The sequence below is a fragment of the Eleutherodactylus coqui genome, unplaced genomic scaffold (assembly GCF_035609145.1).
Source record: "Eleutherodactylus coqui strain aEleCoq1 unplaced genomic scaffold, aEleCoq1.hap1 HAP1_SCAFFOLD_215, whole genome shotgun sequence".
Lineage (NCBI taxonomy): Eukaryota > Metazoa > Chordata > Amphibia > Anura > Eleutherodactylidae > Eleutherodactylus > Eleutherodactylus coqui.
Window position 1 is genome coordinate 14,199 of NW_027102004.1, and position 25,489 is coordinate 39,687.

The 25,489-nt window shown below is 43.1% G+C and overlaps 1 protein-coding gene across 2 annotated transcripts; it reads left to right on the forward strand.

The window, feature by feature from the left end:
• The first annotated feature begins 784 nt into the window (after positions 1-784).
• On the forward strand, positions 785-25,469 carry LOC136594045 (squalene synthase-like). 2 transcript variants are annotated; one of them, XM_066588674.1, is made up of 7 exons: positions 785-936; positions 2,426-2,464; positions 5,626-5,754; positions 11,018-11,209; positions 11,303-11,479; positions 14,872-15,024; positions 23,986-25,469. In XM_066588674.1, exons 1-7 carry the CDS (start codon positions 811-813, stop codon positions 24,166-24,168), a joined length of 999 nt encoding a protein of 332 aa, XP_066444771.1. In that variant the 5' UTR covers positions 785-810; the 3' UTR covers positions 24,169-25,469. The 2 variants fall into 2 exon arrangements, with proteins under 2 accessions (XP_066444771.1, XP_066444772.1); XM_066588675.1 differs by lacking the exon at positions 2,426-2,464 and having other exon boundaries at positions 794-936.
• Positions 25,470-25,489: the final 20 nt, after the last annotated feature.

The window sequence follows — 25,489 nt, forward strand, 5'->3', positions numbered from 1 at the left end:
GCCTACCTTCATCTGACAGATTATACCCCAAATATTTAACTGTTTGCTGACAGTATTGGAGTTTTCTTCCTGTTTACTTTATGGCCTTTGCTCATAGAGAAACCTTAAGAGTGTGATTGTGTCCCCCCACAATTCTCCTCACTGTCTGCTGCTGGCAGTATGTCATCCACATACAGTAGTAGCTGATAGCCTAGGAGAAAATTGTTGGAGATTCACAATAGCCATGAGGGACTCTGGGAAGGTATACTTAATTTCGTCATAATATCTCATCTCAACAAATTTACCAGATATATTCGAGACAATATAATCTGACATTTCGCAGACTTATTTGTCTCTGGGTCGGTTATAATGGGTTCAGAGAGGGATTCCCTGTGGGTCCGGCCATTAACCCCTCTTACCATGATATGACTGTTACTACATTTTACATTGGGTACATATTGGGATGTATTAATGTCCTGGTGGCTCTTATCTTCTGTCTGTCTCTATCCATACCATTCACTGGTATAGAAAAAGTTTTGTTTAACCCCTTCACTAATACTAGCATCATGCTATATCTTTCCAGTCTACTATCTAATAGAAAAACAATGAACTGATACATTGATCTACAATTTTCTTAACATTGGACAACCATCGGTCTTATATTAATAACTTAAAATGTCCCAGAAAACCCCTTAAGTCAAGCTACATTATTGGATAGTCTTACCAGAGTCCCCTTAAAAGTGTCCAAGAAGTTCTAATTCCTTATATTGCAGAGATGCTGTGTGTATCTTATTTTTGGTGGTACGAGCCGTAGATACTGTGGAGGACGACATGACCATCAGTCTGGAGACCAAAATCCCCATGCTACGCAACTTCCACACGTACTTGTACCAGGCGGACTGGAGGTTTACAGAGAGCAAGGATAAGCATCGCCAAGTCCTGGAGGACTTCCCAACGGTAAGGCAGAATATGATGTGGGCTGCAGGGTCAAAGGCTTGTCGGCATATAGAACTCCTGATACTTGGAAGTGTTTGCAATCTTTCATCTGCATGTAAGGCAGGATAAGATAAGAAAAACCAAGGCTGCTTTCATTCAAAATGGCGCCCCATCTGTCTACAGGTTGAGTGCCATTGTAGAGCAACCCCATTCACTTTGGTGGGGCTGCAATACCATATATAACCCATAGACAGTTATATTGTTTTAGGATGAAAATAGCAATGTTTCTCTAATCCTGGGCAACTTGTTTTAGGGTCAGTCCAGTGAAAGCATTTCTTCCATCACAGCTGCCCTCATCTGATAGTCTGTGTCACTCTAGATGTCTCCTATGTATATTGCAGCCTCATGTCTGATACATGTCTACAAATCAAGATGATGTATGATGTCTCCTGCTTTTTTTTTTTCTCCCATGATGCATCACATGAACAGCTAGAGCCAGTACCATCTCTGCCTGCTGGGAGGACACTGTAATCTTCTTCTATATTCTCCTAAATAGGCTAAAGACCATAAGTATACAGTCAGGGTGCATGAACTATAACTTTCTTGATTGTCCCAAGTTTCTGGCCCGCCTCCCTCTTACTAAACAAGGTCATACTAGCTGGTTTATATAATATGTGTATGTACATGCGCACACACATGGGACTAGTAACATAGGCAATGGGAGGGGGAATCCACTGGAATAACCAATAAATGGTTGTAGAGCTACCAGGGAAAGGGTTTGAAGAGGCGAGGAACAGCCCATATATCCTAGTTTTATTAAAACAAAGAAAAGTTTAGTACCGTGTTAGCCAGTAGAAGAAAGTGTGATTGTTCTCATTAAGAGAAACTAAGTAATCTTGTAAATATGATAACTTGTAATGGCTAACAAAATTACATGATATAGTGAGCTTTCTAACCTACTCAAGGCTCTTTCTTAGGCATAATGGAGCGAAAGACACATTTATATAAATGCATATACACATGATCACATTGGAGGGCCCAAACATGGTAAGATTAATTTGCACTTATAACAAATTCCAGGACATGATGAGAAGGCACAGACATGATGTGATTTAATAGCACTTAGATAAATACCAGAAGGGAATGAGTAGAACAATGAATACTTAATTAGTCCAGTGACAAGGAATGTGAAAGTTCTATGGTCTCTAAATTGATGTTAGGTGGTCATCAGGCCAGTCTGTTACCTCTGCTGTAGATTCCCATATCCTCCACTGTTGCCAAAAAACCACCTCCAAGATTTATTCCATTTTCAATAGTATCAAAGATGGTTATAAACCTGTATTCCCAAATTTTTCTGTGACTTTGGGACTTCAAATCGCCTTTAAGTATAATAACTGTCATATATTGTGTCTGTGACTAGAAAAATGCTTCACCACAGGTAATTCTGCCTTTCTTTAATCGTATGGCGATGAGATCTCATCCTGGCTCTGTTTTTGTCCCGTTTCTCCAGCATAAAGGCCCCAACAGGACATTTACTGCACAGGACCAGGTACACAATATCAGACATGGAACATGTGAATGTCCCCAGGATCTTATAGTCCTGCTGTGTGTTGGGGATCCGTATCCTGTCCGTGGTCCGTACATGACAGCTCCTTACATTTCAGGGATAATTTTCTTTTTGTGTGTCAGAGAGCAATGCACTCCTGATTATAAGGTTCCTTAAATTTGGAGGTTGCCTGTAATACAGAAGGAGAGGGTCCGGTAATATGTTTTTCAGATGATCATCTGTGTGTAGTGTATGATAGTGTTCCTTAGTATCTCCTAGCTGCCAATTGTAGATCACTACTAGAGGTACACAATTATTTCCTTCCTTCTGTGTATTGGAGTAGTCGATTTCTGTGTATCCTGGTGGCTCTGGTTATTTGGTCCTCAATTGAGGTGGTATGGTAGCCCTGGTTTAAAAATGTTCTTTTAAGGTGGTATAAATGTTCCTCTCTGTCTGTTGGTTTGGAGCAAATCGGGTTGTATCTGATAACCTGGCTGTAGATGATGGACTTTTTGATGTGTTTAGGATGGGAACTGTCCCATCTGAGGTATGTAGGCCGATCAATCGCTTTTCGGTATAAGCATTGCTGTATTGAGTTGTTTGAAATTTTTATGGTGTTGTCCAAAGAGTTAATTTCTGTATATGAGTAGCTTTATTTCACATTTATGGTGGAGGGAGGGTGAAATGTATTGAATCTCTTAAAGGGGTTATCTCACGAAAGCAAGTGGGGTTCAGCACTTCTGTATGGCCATATTAATGCACTTTGTAATATACATCGTGCATTAAATATGAGCCATACAGAAGTTATTCACTTACCTGCTCCGTTGCTGGCGTCCCCGTCTCCATGGCTCCGTCTAATTCTAATGTCTTCTGGCGTTTTTAGACGCGCTTGCGCTGTGCGTTCTTCTGCTTCTGGTCGGTCCGGGCACGAGCGACGTTCTGGCTCCGTCCCCTTCTACGCGTCATCACGTAGCTACGCCCCATCACGTGTGCTGATTCCAGCCAATCAGGAGGCTGGAATCGGCAATGGAACGCACAGAGCCCATGGTGCACCATGGGAGAAGACCCGCGGTGCACCATGGAAGAAAACCGCAGTGCATCCCTGGGAAAGGACCGGCGGCCATCTTGGGAGAAGACTTTTATAAGTTCATCTTTCATCAGATCGGTGAGTAGCAAGCGGTTTAAAAACCGCTTTAAAATGCTATTTTCTGCCAGGGGGGTGACAGGGGGAATGGGCTAATGTAAAATTTTGATGTTTGCCGCGAGACAACCCCTTTAAGCAATTTTACTAGTTCTTGTTAGTTGTTGGTCCAGATGATTAAGATGTCATCAATGTAGCGCAAGTAGGCCAATGGTTTGATGGAGCAGGAGGCCAGAAAGTCACTCTCCAGTTTTGCCATGAAAAGATTGGCATATTGCAGTGCAATTTTATTGTCCATGGCTGTTCCGGTGAGTTGCAGGAATATCTCTTTGCCATGGGAGAAATAATTGTGTGTGACGATGAATCTTGTGAGTTGTAACAATTCCAAGGCAACCCCATTGGGACTCGAGGTACACCTGGCAGGCCATCCGTCCACCTTCGTGTGGTATTTTGAAGTATTTGATTGCACATCCATGGTGGTTAGGATGGCGGCATCTGGGAGGGGACCAATGGTTGACAGTTTCTCAGTAGGTCCGTGGTGCTCTGCAAGTAGCTGGTTGTATTTCTCAATTGTTGTAATCTTCTTCCCATTCTGAGTTTGTTTTTGTTTAGTTTTTTCCCAAAAGTTTTGTGGAGCCCCCAGATAGGCTTCTGATGACCCTTCTTAACTCGTATATTTTTGAGTCTGGTCTTTATCCAGTCTGGTGTCTGTCAACTAGCTGTCTGTCTACTTCTTCCATGTAGTTTGATGTATTCATGAGGACCATAGCACCTCCCTTATCTGCAGGCTTACGATTAAAACTGAAAGTGAAAAAATGGGCCTCTACCTGAATTTTAAAGAGGACTAAATTTATGACCACTGCAAAAAATTGCCAAATTCAAATCAAAATTGACAGTGAGGCCATAGAATGCATGACACTTCATCTTCCTTGGTTCAAAAAATAACAAAGCTGGAAAATCTATGGCAGAGAATAGAATAGCATTGTGGTGAAGCAGTATGTTAAACATGGACAAAATTTGGAAAAGTAGGGATATCTGCATAGCAACTAAATTCAAGATAGTGCAAATCTTCAGTTTCCCCATAGCCATGTATGGATGTGAAAGCTGGACTGTGAAAAAAGCTGATAAAAAGACAATTGATGCATTTGAGCTGTGGTGCTGGTGAAAGCTGCTCATATACCCTGGATGGCGAGAGGAACAAACAGAAGTCCTGAATTGTATAAGACCCTATATATCACTGGAGGGGAAGATGGCTCGGCTCAGGCTTGCGTATTTTGGCCATGTAATGCAAGCAGAGTCGCAAGAAAAATCTATAATGCTTGGACAGATGAGTGGCAAAAGAAGACCTGGCCACGAAAGGCCACAGAAGACCACGATGGCTGATACTGTCATGGATATCGCACAACTGAAAGGAGACGTGCAGAACCCAAAAACATGGAGGGAGGTTGCCTTTAGGGTCTCCGAGGGTCTTGAACTACTAAACTGTTAACAACAACAACAACAAAACTATATTTCCAGATACATTATACCACCATATCATACCTATATGATGGTGGGTCATGGTGCCTAAATCTACAGTACAGTGCTTATACAATGGTTACATACCATATTTATACAGTGGGTCAATACTGTCCCCTCTCAAAGCTATTACTCTGTAACTATATATAACGGTACCATATACCGCTATACTTTGCCTACATTGGGTTGTCATACAGTGTCTACATAATACTACCATATAGAGATTATAAAATGGTGCAGTACTGTGCCTGCCTAATATCACTATACAGTACGCATATAGTGGGGTCATATACTGTTATTGCCTACATAGTGCTGCCATACAACACTTATTATACTGCCATACAGTGCCTGTGTAATTGTGCTATAAGTGGCTAAAACCATCATACCGTGTCTTCTTCAACCCTTTCAGTATCTGTGGGACAGCCTCTACTTGAATCGCATAACCCAGAAGTCTGCTTTTCTCTACAGCATACAGACTGTAATCTAAGCTAATTATCTTTTCTAGATTTCGCAGGAGTTCAGGAAGCTGCCAGCGGTGTACCAAGAAGTGATTGCCGACACCTGTCACAAGATGGAGATGTGCATGGCGGAGTTCTTGGAGAAGCGGATGGAATTTCTCCTGGACTGGGATCGGGTAGGAGAAGCTTGTTGTATTGTACCAGTACGTGTAAAATGAAGGCACTTTCCAAGAGGTCATGATTAACCCCCCCCCCCTATTTTGTGCCTACAGCTCCTCTGTAGATGTATGCATGGTAACACCACCAACTAACCCTGTCTAGTCTGATGCTGCAAGCATATTCCCTTCTCATATGTACATGTAATAAATCAGACCCCATAATCCAATGCTTATTTAGTGTATATGCCTTGAAAGCCATGAGCTAAATTAACAAAGACTTTTCAACATGAAGTGCTTTAATTCATGATCAGCAAGCCGAGGTAGTGAGGCATGTCTACAATAGCGGCCATGTTTCGGGGAAGCTCCCCCTTTCCCCGGCAGCCAACACTCTCTTCAAAAGATGGGATGTGATTCTTGTGTAAAACAATAAATATACAGATACAAGGGGACGCTGATAAGTCTTTGGCTTTACCCAGAAAGAAACGAGATATGAAGATGAAACTTTACATTTCTTCCACATACTCTCCACTGATGCCAACACACTTCTTACATCGGTATTCCAAGTTCTGTAAGCCTTGCAAAAAGAAGGATTTCGGTTGTGCCTCAAACCAGTCATCCGTGGCAACCATGGCATCAGAAATGGTGTGAAATTTGGTACCCTTGAGGTGCTTCTTCAGGTTTGGAAACAGATGATAGTCGGAGGGAGCTAGATCTGGTGAATAAGGTAGGTGGGTCAACCAGCTGGAAGCCTAGCTCCACCAGTTTTGCCATGGTCGCTTGTGCAGTGTGTGAGCGGAGGCGTTGTATTGCAGGAACAAGATTCCTTTGGACAGCTTGCCGCGCCTTTTGGCCTTCAGAGCTGCCGTCAATTGGTACAAAAGTTCAATGTAATCCCTTGCATTGAATGTAATCCCTTGCATTGATGGTAGAACCATTTTGAAGGTAGTCCACTAGCAGCACGCCCTCCTTATCCCAGAACACAGATGCCATCACCTTAGTGGCTGAACTTCTTTGGGCGAGGAGAACCACTGTGCCTCCACTCTTTTGACTGCTCCTTGGTTTCAGGGTCATACAAATAAATCCAGGTCTCATCCATAGTGACCAGCCGATCCAGGAAGTTCTTATCAGTCCGGAAATGCTGACAAATGGACCGGGAAGTTTTCACTCGCATGCTTTTCTGATCTGTTGTCAAACATTTGGGGACCCACTTTGCAGATAGCTGCTTCATGTTCAAATGTTCATGGATGATGACACAAACACGTTCACCAGAAATCCCCATGATGTTGGCTATTCCTTTAGCTGAAATTGGCCGATTCTACAGTATGAGGTTGTGCGCAGCATCGACGATCTCCGTAACAACAACCCCTCTCGGTCGTCCAGGACGTTCCTCATCATTGGTGCTGGAGTGGCCCGTTTCAAATTTGCCAACCCAGTTCTTAACTGTAGAATATGAAGGGCATTGATCCCCCAATGTCTGCGACATATCACCATGAATATCCTTCGCGGACTTTACTTGCAGACACAAGAATCTTATCTCTCCTCTGCTCTCATTTGCTGTGAATATCGCCTTAGACTCCGCCATTTTGTTTTTTCCACTTGCCTAGATCACTGTTGCCATAAGCTACAAACACAATTTTGAAAACATATATTAGACACATAAGGCTTTCATGTGATATAACATTCGTTACCATAGAAACAAAAAAAGAACACAAAGCCAAAGACTTATCAGCACCCCCTCGTATAAGAATGACCTTGTCCTAAATACAGCAATAGTGGAAATAATCCCCAGAGGAATACAGCAATTAAGGAATTGATTAGGATGCTAAAAAATGCACCAAAGTTGCAGCTCTGATTTAACCCTTTCAGGACCGCTATATCTAAATTAAAAATCCAAAATGTATTTTCGAAGCCTTTTTTTTTTTTTTCTAGCGGCATCATCCCCTCCTGTAATTTCCTCCAACACCCTCCATTATAGACGGAAAGCCTTCTGTCTATCTCAGAAGTGTCTCGCTTACCACCATCCTCCTCCATTACTCCTGAAAATATAATGGCAGATCGCTGCTCATTCAGGTTAACTTGTATTGATCGACTAGTCTGTGCAATGTAGCCGTGCCGCACATATATCACAGGATATACACAACTCCCCAGCTACCGTATGCGACATGACCTTTTACATTAATCTTCTTGCAATTAGTAGGATGTTACAAGCACATCCGTGATGTCCCGCATTGATCGGGACCTTCTGCGGGCTTCTGCAAATGTGCAGATGTGGAATGCATGTGCAGAAGGCCAGAGAGCCCGGCAAATTTTAAATCTGCTTGGACTCCGGTGCTAAAGGTAGTCGAGTGCAGGGAGATGTGACTGGGGACCGCTGGTCCGCCTTGTATTCGAATGGCGGAGCAGTACATGCCACCCCGGTGTTTGCGTCAGTTATGCCCCGAGCCCGCTTTGAAAGTCTGCCGCATTTCTTGTATTTCAAAGATAATTCCCAAGCCCCCCCCCCCCCCTTAATAGATGACCCTGCCCAGGACCGCCTTAAACTGTGGCCCCTAAGTCCTTTAAAAGTTTATATACCCCCGATTAAAAACTGTCTGCTGACGAGTCCCTAATGAGTTTCAAAGGCAGTCTTTCCTTCCGGCAATTTATCCCCTCTAAACGTGCCAGGTATGGTGTAAAACTATACAAGTATGCGAGAGCGCTACTGGCTACACCTGTGATTTCTCCATTTATGAAGGCAGGGACCGCCAACTTAATCCCCCAAAATGCCCAGAGAAAATAGGCACAAGTGGCAAAATGTGTATGGGAATTAGAGATGAGCGAGCGTACTCGGAAAAGCACTACTCGCTCGAGTAATTGGCTTTATCCGAGTATCGCTGTGCTCGTCCCTGAAGATTCGGGTGCTGGCACGGAGCGGGGAGCTGCAGGGGAGAGCGGGGAGGAACGGAGGTAAGATCTTTCTCTCCCTCTCTCCCGCCCGCTCTCCCCTGCTCCCCGCTGCGACTCAACTGTCAGCCACAGCGGCACCCGAATCTTCAGGGACGAGCACAGCGATACTCGGATAAAGCAAATTACTCGAGCGAGTAGTGCTTTTCCGAGTACGCTCGCTCATCTCTAATGGGAATTAATGTCCTCATTCCTGCACAAAGGGTACCATGTCTGCATAGACAATTATTACAGCGATATCCCATTATATAAAGCCCTATATGATGCAAACACAGGGGCCTGCGGGACAATAAGGAAGAACAGAGTGGGATTGCCACAGCCACTGGTGTCCAGGCGAGTGAAAAGGGGGGAGTTGTATGCACTCGCTAGTGGCCCGCTGTGAAATGGCGCGATAAAAAGGAGGTCTACATGCTCTTCACCGTGCACACAGACAGTCAGTGGGGGTAAGGGACAGGGGGGCTACCACAGAATAAAGAAAGCCTGTCTGCATTGTAGAGTTTAACATATTAATGGGGGGTGTAGACCTCTCTGACCAGGTGCTTCAGCCATACCTGCTGAGGAGGTGCAGAGGCTCACAGAGGGACATTTTTTTTTACGCCCGGCCCTGTCCCTCTACTGCAGACCTAGCCATGTGTCCAGTAAGCAAACTGGAGCTTCAGTGAGGATATTGCTGAACATGGGACAAACAGGGGTTTCCATTTTGGTGTGCAAGTCTTCATTCATATGTATGCTGTACAAAAAAAGCTTTTTTTTGTTTTAAATGACACAATTGCCAAAAAATTAAGATATGAGTCTAATGAAAATTGTATTTTTTCTTATTCTGCTTTCTTAGTCATTCAAAAACTGTGCGGTGAAAATGGGCAGTACACCCCTAGATGAATTAATTAAGGGGTCATTTGAGGGGGTTCTTTATCACTTTGGCAGTTCAAGGGCTCTACAAGTGGGCAATGGGGCCTGAAATACAAGTCCAGCAAAATGTTCTGAAAGCCTCCGGCTGCTCCTCGCGGTTTGGGCCCCGTTGTGCATCCAGACATAAAATTAGGGCCACAATGGGTATGTTTCTGAAAACAGGACAAAAAGGGCTATCCGTTTTGGGGTATAAATCCTCATTTTCATATTTACTATAGAAAAACAAAGCCTGTCTTTAAAATGACATATATGCAAATATATGAAATTTTATTTTTCCTTCTCTGTTTAATTTTCTACAAGTCAATGCAATTCAGAGGTCAAAATACTTATGACCCCCCTCCGTGAATGCATGTAGTTTTTAAAATGGGGTCATTTTCAGGGGTATCTATCATTCTGACATCTATGTGCCTTTTACAATCTCAGCTTGGTGTAGGAAAACCAAATGTTGCTCAAAATTTCAATAATTAAAGGGGTTGTCCCGCGCCGAAACTTTTTTTTTTTGCATAGGCCCCCCGTTCAGCGCAGGACAAACCCAAGGGATGTGTTGAAATTTAAAAAAAAAAAATGTACTTACCCGAATCCCCTGTCTGCAACTTCTTCCTTCTTTTCCTCCAAGATGGCCGCCGGGATCTTCACCCATGATGCACCGCGGGTCTTCTCCCATGGTGCACCGTGGGCTCTGTGCGGTCCATTGCCGATTCCAGACTCCTGATTGGCTGGAATCGGCACACGTGATGGGGCGGAGCTACGCGATGACGCATCGAAGGGGCGGAGCCAGAACGCCGCTCGTGCCCAGACCGACCAGAAGGGAGAAGACCCTTCTGTGCAAGTGCGTCTCATCGGGCGATTAGATGCTGAAATTAGACGGCACCATGGAGACGAGGACGCCAGCGCAGGAAAGGTGAGTATATAACTTCTGTATGGCACATATTTCATGCACGATGTACATTACAAAGTGCATTAATATGGCCATACAGAAGTGCTGAACCCCACTTGCTGCCGCGAGACAACCCCTTTAATGTGAAATCTGTACGTCTCCTAAACTGCTAAAAAATAAACTGATAAACAGATGGAAACACATATGTAATCAAAATGTGTACAGTATGTTTGCTCATATTTGACATATAGCAGTTGAAAATATGAAAAAATGATTTTTTTTTTTCTTTTTTAAATCTTTCCCAATTTTGGCAGTTTTAATAAAAATAGAATTTGTATATCAGTCTATTTCATATTTACCACCTAAATGAAGTACAATAAGTAGCGAAAAAACAATGTCAGAGTCACTTGGATATGCAAAATCTTTGTGGAGTTACTCTATGTTAAATTGACATATGTCAGATCTCCAAAATTTGGCCTGGTCATTAGGGCATAAACAGGCTTGGTCACTAAAAGGTTAACGCTGATCTCTTATCCTTCTGTCTTTTTCCAGTACTGTCATTATGTGTCTGTATCAGTGATGATCGGTGTATCTCGGCTGTTCTCTGCCGCAGAACTGGAAGACGCCCCTGTTGTCGAGGACCTAAGACTCTTAAACTCATTAGGGATGTTCATGCAGAAAGCCAACATCATCCGAGATTACCTGGAGGACCAGCAGGAAGGACGAGAGTTCTGGCCTAGAGAGGTGAGTATGGACTGATGTCCCATGACGTCTACAGGTGATTATAGTGATCAACTCTCAGTAAACCCAACACTGTCCTCATTCTGCCGCCATCAGGTGTGGAGCAAATACAGCAAAAACCTGTCGGACTTGGCCAAGCCGGAGAACATCGTGCCAGCGGTACAGTGCTTGAATGACCTAGTGACTAATGCGCTTCAGCACATTCCTGATTTCCTGCTCTACCTGTCCCGGCTGAGAAACCAGAGCGAATTTAACTTTTTCGCAGTCTCACAGGTAAGTGTGTCTGACTGTATCTCCTTTGAGACCACACTCATGGTTCTATGTCTTCACCTCTTTCTCTTCCTGTTGGGGTTCCTGAGGGTTCAGTCCTGGGTCTTCTCTTTTCTATCTACACTGTCTTGTTTGATAGGCAGTCAGCAGGTTTGGTTTTCAGTACCATCTCTATGCTGGTGATACCAAATTATACACCTCTTCCCGAGACATCAGCCCTGCACTACTGCAAAACACCAGTGATTTCCTCTCCGCTCTCTAATGTTGTGTGACCATGGTGTTCCGCAAGGGCTCAGAATTCAGCAGAGGAACCAAAGGTACGAAGAACACAGTTTGAGTATTTGTTTAATACTAAATAGGTTTGAAACCAATGGATATTAAATAATACCAGTTACCGGGATGATGTAACAATGGGTTATTGAATCTGATGTTCTATCACAAATAGAATTCATCTTGGGTGTGAGTAAACATCAGCCTCTATTACTCCACCTAGTAGTTATAATGACTTGGCAGTGTATGGTTTAACAAGGATAGTAGAAGCCCTGCTTGATTAGTCCCTTTATGTCTTTAGCGGGGTGAACAAATCCAAGCCTGCTTGATAACTAGTCTAATAATGTGGCCTCCCTTAATAATTCAGGCGCCCCTCACTGCTTGGAGAGATCGCTCCAGTACACAGCAGGTTGGATGAAGGCAAGTTCTTAGTGCAGAACAATGGTGGTCTAGCACTGAGAAGTTAATCTTCCATTTTAGCTATTCCTAAGGGTGGCTTCACACGAGTGTGTTTTTGTGCGTACATGGGTGCGTACATAAGTGAGCACCCATGTACGTGCAAAAACACATGTGAATGCAGGTCCGTGCATTGCCTTCAATGGAGCTGCAGCTGCTGCCGGCGGCTCCTTCGAAGGCAATGGTCTGCCATCACCCCTGAATTGTTTTTCAGGGAAGGGCTTTACATATAAGCCCCTCCCCGAAAAACCAGAATTTTAGTGTAAAAAAAAAAAAAAACTAATGCATGCATTGTCTTCAATGGAGCCGCGGCTGCTGCCGGCGGCTCCATTGAAGACAATGGTCTGCTAGCACCCTCAAATTGTTTTTCAGGGAAGAGCTTTACATATAAGCTCTTCCCCTTAGAAACAAGAATTTTAGTGTAAAAAAAATAATTAAAAACTTAACTGTCCACCACTGCTGTGTCCCCACGGGGATGAAGAACACATCACATGTATCCTTCATCCCCGCGTGGAAAAAGAATTTCCTGCTGCGCCTGGCACATCTGACAGATGCAGCAAGGAATTCTAAATCCATGCGGGGATGAAGAATTCCCTGCTGCACCTGCCACATCTGTGACAGATGCAGCAAAGGAATTCTTCATCCCTGCAGGGAATAAAGAATTCCTTACTGCAGCTGTCACAGATTTCATGAATAGGTGAGTAAGTGCTGCTTCTGATTGGCTGAGTGCTGGGACTAATCAGTGTCAGCTCTCAGATGCAGAGAGCTGCCTCTAATTGGTCCCAGCACTCAGCCAATCAGTGGCAGCTCTCAGATGCCAAGAGCTGCCTCTTAATGATCACAGTGTTCAGCCAATCAGAGGCAGCCCATTTAGCAGGCGGTGATTTTAAATGCTCGCCTGCAGAATACTCTTCATAGCAGTGCAGGAGAAGAGCCGAAGCAAGGGGAGTATAGATTTTATTTATTTATTTTTATTTTTATCACCATTTTTTTTCCAGAGAAGGGCTTATATTTAAAGCCCTTTCCTGAAAAACAATTACTTGGTGCCGGCAGACGATTGTAATGGAGCTGCCGTCAGCAGCGGCACCATTGAGGACAATGCATTGCTTGTGATGGACACATGTTTTTCTACACGTGTATGCACGCACAAAAACACACTCGTCTGAAGCCACCCTAAGTGTTTATACTCCTGTCTTAAGCCCCATTTACATGCAACGGCTATCACTCAAAATTTGTTCAAACGATGTCTTTTGAGCGATACTTGTTGCGTGTAAATGCTACCAAAGTTTGCTTTTTTGCCGAATAATGATTTTTAGTTCAGCATAAAAACCATCATTTGGCCGGCAAGCTGATAGCAGGGACCGCACGCTGTGATTCTCCATGAGAGCGCTGATGACATTGTTATCAGCTGCTGTCCCACAGGAGAACAATGGAGCTGTATGCAGATAACAGACCACCTACTGTTATCTTCATACAGCGATGGAAGCCTCATTTGCACGTTAATGAAGCTAATGGGCACTTATGCCCATTAGTAGTCTATGCAAAGTGATCGTTCAAACTGTCATTAAAGCTATCTTTTGAATGAATTTTGAGTGACCATCTTTGCGTCTAAATGGGGCATTAGAAACCGGTCTCTACTTGCAGTTCAAGTTCAGCCACAGCGTAACAAATAAAGGCATCCTCTGTAGTGTTTACAGGTTCCTGTAAGTGACATGGTATTACTGGTTCTTTCCTTTCTGGCAGCACTGACCTGTCTTGTCAAAAAACATTGGTGTCCTGTTGCTTTAGGCTTTCTTACTGAGTGTTTCTTCGAAGTTGAGAGGAAGCTGCTGAAGGAGGAGGTGTCTGTCTCCTTCTAACAGCGGGAAAGGCTTGATGGACCCACACTCACTCTCCCCGGGTTGCTCCAAAACTTACTGCTTTACCAGTCTTCTTAGAGAATGTTCAAAAGTCCAGTTCCTCCCCTTTATGACCAGGGAACCTGAAGACCACCAATCAGAAAATTGTTCAGGATTAAACAATCCAGATGTGCTGTAATATAAACTGGCCACTAGATGCCACTGTAACAAGTTTTATCTTTCCTCTTTTAAACTTGCCAGCTATAACAATTATTTGTACAGTTTTCACACATCCCTACAGGGTAGCCCACTTACACAAATACCATGTCCTTTATTTGCTGGAAACTGAACCTTTCAAAAACTTAACTACTCGTGTTTTCATAAGCTAATCCTCTTATATCATTGGCATCTCTGCATGTGGAACTACCATAACTCCTAGCCAGCCTGCTCTCTTGGGGTTATATTTGACTTAAGGGAGCGAAGGAAAGATTCAAGTCAAGCACTTGTGTCACCTATACTCAAAAAACATCTACAGAATCTGCAGTTTTCTTTCTGTAGAAACAACAAAAATGCTTACTGTGGCTCTGATCCATTCTCTTTTTGACCACTGTAACACCTCACTAAACTGTTCCCTCTCCAATCTATCCTGAATGCAGCCCCGGGGGCCTCCAGCCTAGGCCGCTCGCTGCACTATATATCACTGTCATCCATAAAGCTCTCCACAGTTCTGCACCTCCCTATGTCTCCACCCTCATGTCTGTCTACCTCCCTATCTCTGCTATCCCTTCTGCTAATGACCTTACACTAAGTGCTGCCTCCTTGTGCCTTCAGCTCATGTATTTTGCCACATTGGCCACCTGCTACAACAATCCGCAGGTATTTAAGAGGGCAGTGAAGATCCGCAAAGGACAGATGGTGACGCTAATGATGGATGCCACCAACATGCAGGCGGTCAGAGCCATCATGTACCACTATGTGAATGAGGTAAGTGGTGTGTACTCAGCTTCTCTACATCACCGCGTATGAGGAGCCACACATAAGGGGCATTCACAATAAAGATGGGTCATTGAGTCCCACTAATCAGATATCAATTAGCTGAATGAAGCAGCTGGGGAGCTCCAGCAAGTACTGTGTTCCCGTCATTGTTTACCCGGGCACAGCGCCATATATACAGATGTGGCTGTGCCAGGTACTGCTACTCCGTCTAATACAGAGTACTGAGTTACAGTACCAGGCACAGCCACATTCGTATGAGGGGGTATCTGAAAAATACAGGAATTCATTTATAAAAATCTATTTAGACAGATGTATTGCTTCAAAAGAAAATCTTGTGTTTTTTTTTTCTGCCAATGCTCAAAGCATTTTTTTTTAAACTTGCTGTTGGTGTCTTTTATTGTGCGTTTTTGTTCCACATCTTCAACATCCCCAAAATGTTTTCCTTGCCTTTTTAAAAGAAGTCGCACTGAGCGACATCAGATGAATATTGAGGTGAGGCAAGGGTGTCATGCTGCTTTTCATCAAAAATTGCCTAACCCTCAGCCCTGTGTGGGGAGGTGCGTTGTCATGATGGAAGAACCTCTGACCTCTTTGCCAGAAATTGGGAGGTTTTCTCTGTATATCACGACACAACCTTTATAAAACTTTAAATTAAAAACTTTGGCTGACTATTTTTGGTCCTGCGTTACAAATCCTGGGTGCACAATATCTCTCACAAAAAAGAGACAAATGGGTGTTGCTTACCTTTGATTTCACTTGTTGTATGAATCTGCCATGACGAAATAGGCGAAAACTGAACAGCTAGTTGGGGAAGATTGCGATCAGCTCCAGTGACTTATTTATTTTTTTTATGTTTTTTTTTCTTCTCCAACATCGGCTGGTGTACCGCCTCAGAAGGGCTCGAGAAACACTGACCTTACTAGCCTATATACTAGTAGCCTGTACTAGTAACACCGCGCCCACCAGAAGATGATCCCTGTTTCCTTTTGGGTACCCCTCATATTTGTGACGCTGTAAGCATGATGAGGATGCAGCAGCTTATAGAAGAGGTAGAGGTGCCAGGAGTTAGACCCCCTCCCATCAGATATTGATTGCCTATGTTTAAAAAAAAAGGACCATTATATTAGGCCATGTTCACAGGGCAGATTTTGGCAGAGATTTGACGTGGAATTATGCAAGTAAGTGTTCCATTCACTTGAATCAGAATCTAGGCTGTAGATTAGATGGTGCAGACTTTTAACTTCACGGCACAGTAAAAAAAAAACTTCCATGTTACTTCATTCTCGAACAATCTATTTGCTGATTTGCCCCATGAAACTACGCTAAATCTGTGTGCAGATCCGCGGCTGGAACAAAGTCATATGTACTCCAAAAATGGTACCAATAGAAAGTACAGCTCATTCCACAAAATAACAGCCCCTCACACCAGCCCATCAACAGGAAAACTAGGATAGATCTTATCGTTAACCCTTTCCAGTCCATTGTCTAATGTCTAAAGACATTAGGATTTAAAGCTGTACAGCTCCGATGTTGGAAGACAACCGTCGGGGTTCTCTTACTGTATATTGCCAGCCTCTCTGCTGTCGGAGCCTATCCAACGTGTCACCTCATGCAGTACTGGCTTTAACCAGCATATAGCGCCATTGTATAACAGCAGAAAAAGAGTAAGCCCCCTAGGAAAACCAGAATACAAACTGTATTGGAAAGGGTTAATCCCTTCTACATGAGTCCATCATGACAGAAAACATGGAGGTTGCCTTCTTGAGCTCACTGGGACAGCAAGAGGGGAGTTCATAAGGCCACCTCCCACCACCAATGGTCAGAACGGATACCTGGCCCAATCTTTTCTTGTTGCTAAAAAAAAGCTAGTATTATGTTACATGCATGGTATATACTAACCTATTAGGGTGAATAAGTATGTGCTGTCATGATGGACTCATGGAAAAGGGATTAACGGTAAAATTAATCCTAGTTTTACCATTCTGTCTATCCTGACAGCACAGATGGAAGCTATACTAGATTACAACGGTAACATTAGGGGCGGGCCACAACCTGGAGGACCTTCCACCCAAAGACCAGCTCCCTACCAGAAAGAAAATCTAAATGATGATTCTTACAAAACATGTGGACACTAGACTACGGTGCGGCTCTGCAAATTTGTTCTGTAGAGTCTTCACTATGTTCAGCCCAAGAGGAGGCAAGAGTCCTCGTAGGATGGACTCTTATCCCCTCAGGGGGAGGCAGTCCTCTGGCTTTGTATGCTACCTGAATTGATGATTTGATCCATCTAGCGATGGAATCTTTCAAAGCCGCTTTCCCTTGATTTTGGCTCTGGAACTGAAAGAATACGTTATCAGATCTTCTAAAGGTCTGTGAGACCTGTAAGTAGGGTAAGACTGAACATCCGATGTCTAGGTTATGTAGGTGCCGCTCACTTTTATAGCCCTGATGCAAAGTTGATTTCCATTCGTGATCCTCTTTTTATCAGGCTTTGGTTTTGAGGTTTCATCCTGCAATAACAGGAGACGCTATTATACAAAACACACGCTGTCCATGAGCTTTTTGTCGACTACTCCTTTTTTTGGTTGTTCCCCTGTCTCCTTCCATTCTGCCCATAGTGTTAGGAGGTGTACACAGACCTGCCATTCCGCAGGGAAAGTTCATAGGGTTTCAAAATCAACACCTTTTTTTGATTTGGTGGGGCTGATGCCACCAGAGCGTGCATCTGACATAATCACACGCAGCACTAAGTCATCCTCCAGCGCCCCTTCGCTGTCCACCACATTGCTTGCAGAATGTCGGGCCCATACGCAGGAATGCTGAAACATATGAAGGTGGGCCGGCGATTCGACAACAGCCCTCTCTCCTCTTCCTGTCCCAGCGAGGTCAAAGGGCAACCTCAATCTGTGCTGTCATGATGGATGAAATGGTGAAGGTATGGATGTCACAAGATGGCAGCAGAAAGCAATTTTTTTTTTTTTGGGACCCTGTGGCAACATTGGACTAACATGTACATCACAGCCACCAAGGTCTTGGGCGAACTGCCATACATGAATGGAGCTGGGTTCACGAGCTAATTCCACCATGTCCTCAATGAGAGTTGGCTGTAACTGATGTAGTCGCTGCATCTATGGGATTTGGAGATTGCATCAGCACAACCCTCCCCCCCCCCCCCCTCACACACAATCTGATCGCGGTATGTCCATGGCAGCCGGAGGCCAAATTATAGCCATGTTTAATGGCCTACGATGATCCCTCTTCACTGACCGTAATAGGCTACCTTCACATGGATGCAAGTTGTTATTTATTTTCCATTTTTCTTCTACATTTTCCTTTTAATTCCTGTTTTTGAAAACTTTGATGGATCTATTGGACATCCCTATAGAACACCCCATTTAAAAAACTTCACACCTCAGTCACCTCAGAACTAAATTTGTCCTTCAGCAGTATAGGGGTAATATTTGAAAAAAAAATGATTCAAAACTTTTTTTTTTTAAAGCTTTCTGAGTTCCAAAAAATAAAAGTATTCTTACAAAAGTGTGCCAACGTGGAGTGGACATGTAATAAATGTTGTTTATTAACTATTTTGTGTGGTACCTGTCTTACAAGTCCAAAAATTCAAAGCTTGAAAATTGCTAATTTTTCAGAATGTTTTGCAATGTAGCAGTAATATATAAAGCACAACCTGTCATAAAAAAATACTCTCACAATCACTTGGATAAGTAAAGGCATTCCCCCATTACGGCCACATTGTCACTTGTCAAAACTGAAAAACTGGGATGTGTCCAGAAGGCCGAAACTGAGTGTAATTATAGGATAGTTTTTAACCTGCTTCCCACCCCATGACACAAGGGTACATCATGGGACCGGGGTACTTCCCGCAAAATGACGTACCCTTACGTCATAGGGATAGCGCGAGATCTGCTATGATCTGCTACAGCAGGGGGCATCAGAGTTGCGCCCACCCGCCGATAACCCCTTCCCTGCCGCGATCTAAGTAGATCATGGCAGGGAAAGGGTTCACGGAGGAAGCGCGCGCCCTCTGTGACAACCAGCCGACTCTCGCGATAACATCGCAAGAGCCCGGCTGGTTGCTATGGCAACAGGACGCCGGATACCGGCGTCCTATACTTCCATAGCCTAAGATCGCTGTAATAAGCGATAAGGTATGGCAGGGCAGTAGCCCTGCCATGCCTTATCACAGCAATCTGGAGTGCAGTGGTGAAAGTCTCTCAGAGGGACAAAAATGGTGTAAAAAAAAAAAAGATCAAAAAATAAAAATGTAAAAAAAAAGTTAAACCCTTTTTTATGCTTTTTCTTATATTGGCATAAAAAAAAATCCCACATATTTGGTATTGACGCTCTGTAACGATGCGTACAATACATTGAACACGCTTTTTATCCTGCACGGCAAAAAGCGTTTAAAAAAAACGCTAAAAATCTGAAGCAAAATGCTAATTTTTAGCATTTTGCATCCCAAAAAACGCCATAAAAGTGATAAAAAAAAACGTATGTACCCAAAAATGGTACCGATAAAAACTACAGCTCGTCACGCAAAAAATAAGCCCTCAGAGCATTGTCCAATGAAAAATAAAAAAGTTACAGGACTTTGAATGCAGTGAGTTTAGAAAAAAATAATAATTTCCAAAAAAAGGGCTTTTATTGTGGAAAAACCTAAAAAAATACAACAATTTTGGTATAGTTGTAACCGTACCGGCCTGCAGAAAAAAATGTAGTGTGTCATTTATGCTGCATAATAAACGCTCTAAAAAAACCCCGCAAAAATCTATGGCAGAATTGATGCGTTTTCTCTCCCTACGATCATAAAAAAAATAATAAAAGTTTTACGATATAGTCTATGTACCCAAAAATGTTACCAATAAAAACTACCGTTCGCCACGCAAAAAAACAAGCCCTTATACGGCCGCGCCGAAAGAAAAATAAAAAAGTTATGGCTGTTGAAAAATGGAGATGAAAAAATACCAAAAATCGTTTGATCCTCAACGCCAAAATAGGCCGTGTCATTAAGGGGTTAAACATTTCCAATCCACTGTCTGACTCTTTTAGACATTCTGATTGAAGGCTGTACGGTTGCGATGTCGGAAGATGTCCAGCAGGGTATTCTTACTGTGTATTACTGGCCGCTCTGTTGTTGGGGGCCTCTCCAGCATGTTCCATACCGCAGTACTGGCTCTAGCCAGCAGATGTCACCATTGTATAATGGCAGAAAGAGAAAGCCCCCTAGGAAACCCTGAATCCAAAATTGGATTGCAAAGGGTTAATGTTATTAATATATACATTTTTATTCAGTTTGCTATTGCCATAATCATACTGACCCGCAAAATAAATAACCTGTCATGTTTACTGCACCATAAGTGCAGTAAAAACATCCCCCCACCTCCAAAGTGGTGAACTTGTTGTTTTTGTTCCCCCATTACACCTTGCTTTTAGAATTTTTTATGTTAATTAAATAAATGGTAGCATTTGAAAAATACAGGCTTGAAAAAAAAATAGCTCTCGTAGCCGTGTCACTGCAAAAAAAACAGTTTTTATCGGTGCCACTTTTGGGTAGACTAACTATATTGTAAAACTTTTATTATTATTTTTTATGATCGCAGGGAGAGAAAACGCATCAATTCAGCCATAGATTTTTTAATTTTTTTAAAATTTTTTTTACAGCATTAATCATGCAGCATAAATGACACAATCAATTTTTTTTCTGCGGGTCGGTACGGTTACAACGATACCAAAATTCTTACTTTTTTTAGGTTTTTCCACTTTTCTGCAATAAAACCCCTTTTTTGGAAATCTGTTTTTTTTCTAAACTGCAGCATTCAAAGTCCTGTAACTTTTATATTTTTATGTATGGAGCTCTGTGAGGGCTTATTTTTTGCGAGACGAGCTGTAGTTTTTATTGGTACCATTTCGGCGTACATAGGTTTTTTTTTAATCACTTTTATTGCGTTTTTAGGGAGGCAAAATGCCTCGGTTTTTTTAGTATTTTTTTTAAACTCTTTTCTTCCCGTGCACAGTCATAAGCATGTGCAACTTATTGTACACGTCGTTACAAATGCGACAATACCAAATATGTGGGGTTTTAATATTTTTTTTTTACCTTTTTTTATGCTAATATGAGAAAAAGCATAAAAAAAGGATTTTTTAACTTTTTTTTTTTCTTTTTACATTTTTATTTTTATACAATTTATGTCCCTCTGGGGCACTTACAGTATAGCACTGATGATCGCTGTGATAAGGCATGACAGGGCTACTGCCCTGCCATGCCTTATCGCTTATACAGCAATCACAGGCTATGGCAATACAAAACATCAGTGTCTGGTGTCCTGTTGCCATGGCAACAGGCCGGCTCTCTGCAATTATATCGCGAGAGCCCGGCAACTTCACAGAGGGAGCGCGCTCCCTCTGTGAACCCCTTCCATGCCGCGATCTACATAGATCGCAGCAGGGAAGGGGTTAACAGCGGGGGGCGCATCTCCGGGCGCATCTCATAAGTGATCTTGCGCTATCCCGAGATCGTAAGTGATCTTGCGCTATCCCCAGGACGTAAGTTTACGCCCTGTTGCAGGAAGTACCCTGCTGCCAGGACATAAACTTATGCCCGGGTGCGGGAAGGGGTTAAATGTGACTATATAATTACCTAAAAATTATTCCTTTGAAAAAAAAAAATTGTCCTGCAGGAAATAAGGCCTCAAACAACTGTGTAGCCGACCCAGGCAGCCTGTGGTAACCGGTCTTAGGACAGGAGAGTTTGTGTGCAGACCAGAGGGGGGGAGCCTAACGCTACATGCTGTCCAAAACCCTGTAGAACTAGGCTCCTCCCACCCCCTTCTTCCTCCGGGCTGCACATGAATTCTTCTGTCCTAGGACTGTTTTTCCCTGACCTCAGCTATTTTATGTTGTTCCTGTTCACAAGGCAGAAACGGATGCAGGTTTTTCAGTGTGGATTCTGATTCCAATATGTGGCAGACCTCCTTGCTAGGTCGCCGATTTCTATTGTAGACTTATATACAGATGGGCAACATTCATGTGCAGAATTTCCAATGTGAATCGAGGTTAAGACGTGGCACGTCACTTCTGGGATCTTTTTCTCCAACATAAACTTAAAATCCACGTTGTAGTACAGACACGGCATCTCCTTCAGTAGAATGGAACCCATATTACAAGCACATTCAGGTGCTCATTCTGTGCCAAAATCCACAATGTGAACCGACGCTTTACAATAAAAAAGACTAGTTGCAAGGAAGCAAAAATGAAAAAAGGGGGTCGTTCTGTGGTGGGATTTAAAGACCCCGAAGCAGTTTTTCTCAGGAAGTGTAGAATGTTCATTTGTTCCAGTACAAGCTTAGATGAGTAGTCTACTAATTCTGAGCCCTGAGCACAGGGGGCTATACATTTTTTATTTTTTTTTATATATACAAGTTGCACAATAAACATTCCTTTCTTATCTATATGTATGCTGATTGATCACATTTTGCCACATTTGTCCCATTCCATTGCCCTTAATTAGGCGTACATCTGCTCTCCATTTTATGGTATCCACCATGTTGCTTGCATTAACTTTCTTATCCAGATCCCAACTACCATAATTCAGGTCCTTAAACCTTTCCCCTTCCCAACACACACACGGTGCAGCAGTTATGTGCTGTCCTCCCTGGTAGCACTTCTCAGGTGCTTGGAGCCAGGACTGGCATATGACTGCTATGGCTTCCAAATGGCTGTCAGGTAGTAACCAAAGACCAACAGGACAGCGGGAGCTGCTGTAATGAATTGGGCAGGAACGTTTGTTAGAACACTAGTTTGTCCGATCATCGGCCACGTGAAACTGAACCTGATGCCCTTGATTTTGGCAGCATATTTCTCAATATGAACGGGGGATGACTGATGAAGTTGATACTTAGGTTGGGTAGAATCAGATCTAAGGCCTTTTGCTGACAGATGTAGGAGAGCTACTTGCATATGAACAAGCAAATCCAATAAGCATTGCTCCTATTTATTTGCTACTTTTGATATTATACAAGGTTTAAACTGATTTTCCCCTAAAAATAAACAACTGGCTTCATAGCCAAAAAAAAAGAAACTAAATTGATGACCTATTTGGGTTGAGGTACTAGTAATATATAAGACCTGGTGGTCCATTCCTTCTTTACACTGAATGTCCACTTGATTAGAGCCACCGGCCCTTTCATGGTTCAAGTTTCCCTGTACGGAAATTGGAGCCGTGACTTCGGAGTGCAACATAAAATCCCATGACAAGCTTACAAATAGTAAAATCACATCCAACTACAATGCCGGTGGTCCAACTAACATGTTCTTTAGCATAGATGGGCTGTAACAGCAGATGACTAGTTCTGGAGTAGTTGCCATTTAAGAAAAACAGAAGGACAAGACTCCAGTGTGAAAAACGGCACAAAAATTGTATTGCTGAACAGTGAAAAAACATCACCTGGTCAGACGAATCCAGATTTGTGTTGAACTGAGCTGATGGGATGTCAGAATTTGGCACAAACTGCATGAATCAATGACCCCTTCCTGTCTAGTGTCTACAGCTCAGGCTTGCAGAGGTGGAGTAATGGTGGGGGAATGTGTTTTTTTTGGCACACCTTGGTTCCTCTGTTGTGGAATCCATCTGCAAGTATCAAATTGCTGTGGTTCAAAAAGCCAAAAGAGACCTAACATTCTATTGCTGGGGTTCTCTAATAGAGTGACCATTTAGTGTGTATTCTAGGTGAAGTACTGGATCCTCTGGTTTTGGCCCGAACACTAAAGTTAATGTCCAACTCTTGAAGAATTTAAAACAGAATGAAAACTAAATAAAACAATTTTATTCCAGTTTCCTGTATAAATGTAAAGATGTACAAAAAGCAATGTTCAGGTTGTAGTTTGGTTTAAGCTTCCTTTTAATCTTTTCTTTTTGTCTTGTTTTCCCCTCAGATCTACCAGAAGATCCCCGTGTCGGACCCCTCCGCTGAACGTACACAGAACATTGTCTCCACCATCCAGAAGATGTGCCTGTCAGACGGCCCCGTTGTGTCTCGGCACAGATTTTCTCCCATTTATCTGCCATGTGCTGCGCTGTTGGCCGTCCTCAGCTGGCAGTACCTGAGCAGTTTATAGGCCTTGGAGTAGGTGCGGACAGGCCAGTGACCCACAACAAGATGCTATCGCACATCAATATGGTAGTAGTTGGTGTTACCCACCCCCCACCTTGTCTTAAAGAATTATGGTAAAGGATATTTTGGTTGACTTGATCCCAGGGGAGGAAAAAGAACCCATATATGTTTTCAAATTTTGGGTGTCTGGGTTTTATTTTACAGGGCCATGAAAACACGTTAGCCCTGTAGAATACAGCTGCGGGGTCGGTGAGTGTGACAGCTTCCTTCTATCGGCCACCAGAGGTAGCAGGCAGGGTGGTGCTGTTACCGAGACCATGAGATCACCGCTATTTAACGGATAACAGCAATCACAAAGGTTGAAAGTTCCATCTCTTCTCACGGATCAAATCTGTGAGGAGAAATGAAACTACTTGCCTAAGGCCGCCGTGATATCCCCCGAACAATCTCTTCCTGTATGGACCTTTCCCCGGCTTCTGCGCGTGCGTCCACAATATGGTGGACGCATGTGCAAAATCCTGGAAGGGCCTGGAAAATTTCAAGTATTCTTCTAAGAGCCTGGAGCTGTCAACGGGGACTGCAGTGAGTGGTCCCCGTTCATGTGATCGCTGTTAGCCAGTTGATAATGAAGATCACATAGAGATCTCTAATGAAAATTGGATTTATTTACCCTGGAAAAAAGAGGATAAAGGGTGATAAATAACTATGTATCAATACATTGGGGGATAATACAAGAATCTCTCCCATGATCTGTTTATACCCAGGACTGCGACGGCAATGAGGGCATCTGTTACATGTAGAAGACAGCAGGTTTCATCACCTGGGGGTTCTTTACTGTAAGAGCAGTGAGACAATGGAACTCTCTGCCTGAGGACGTGATGGTTAAAATTGATAGAAGAGTTTAAGAGGGGACTAGACCTCTTTTTAGAGTCCTCTCCTACCTGCCAGACAAAAAATTTGCCATTGATGCGCGCTGCTGTGGCCAAAACAGGCACGTCACAGCAGGGAGGAGCCAAAAACTGGGGCGGGGTCGGACACGGCTTGATGCTGGTTCGAGTAATGAGCACCATCGAGTACGCTAATACTCGAACGAGCATCAAGCTCGACCGAGTATGTTCGCTCAACTCCAGTTTCTTGCCATGTTTAACTGCCATGTTAAATTGCATAAAAGTTACACTTGATCCCGGTCACCATTTATCACAGGCAACACACTTCAGTCACTTCCCTCTCATGCTTCGTTCCAGTATACTAATTTAATTGTTTGCTGGATCTGCGTATTATTAATAAATTATATTTGCATATTGACATCCTTTGTCCTGTGTTTG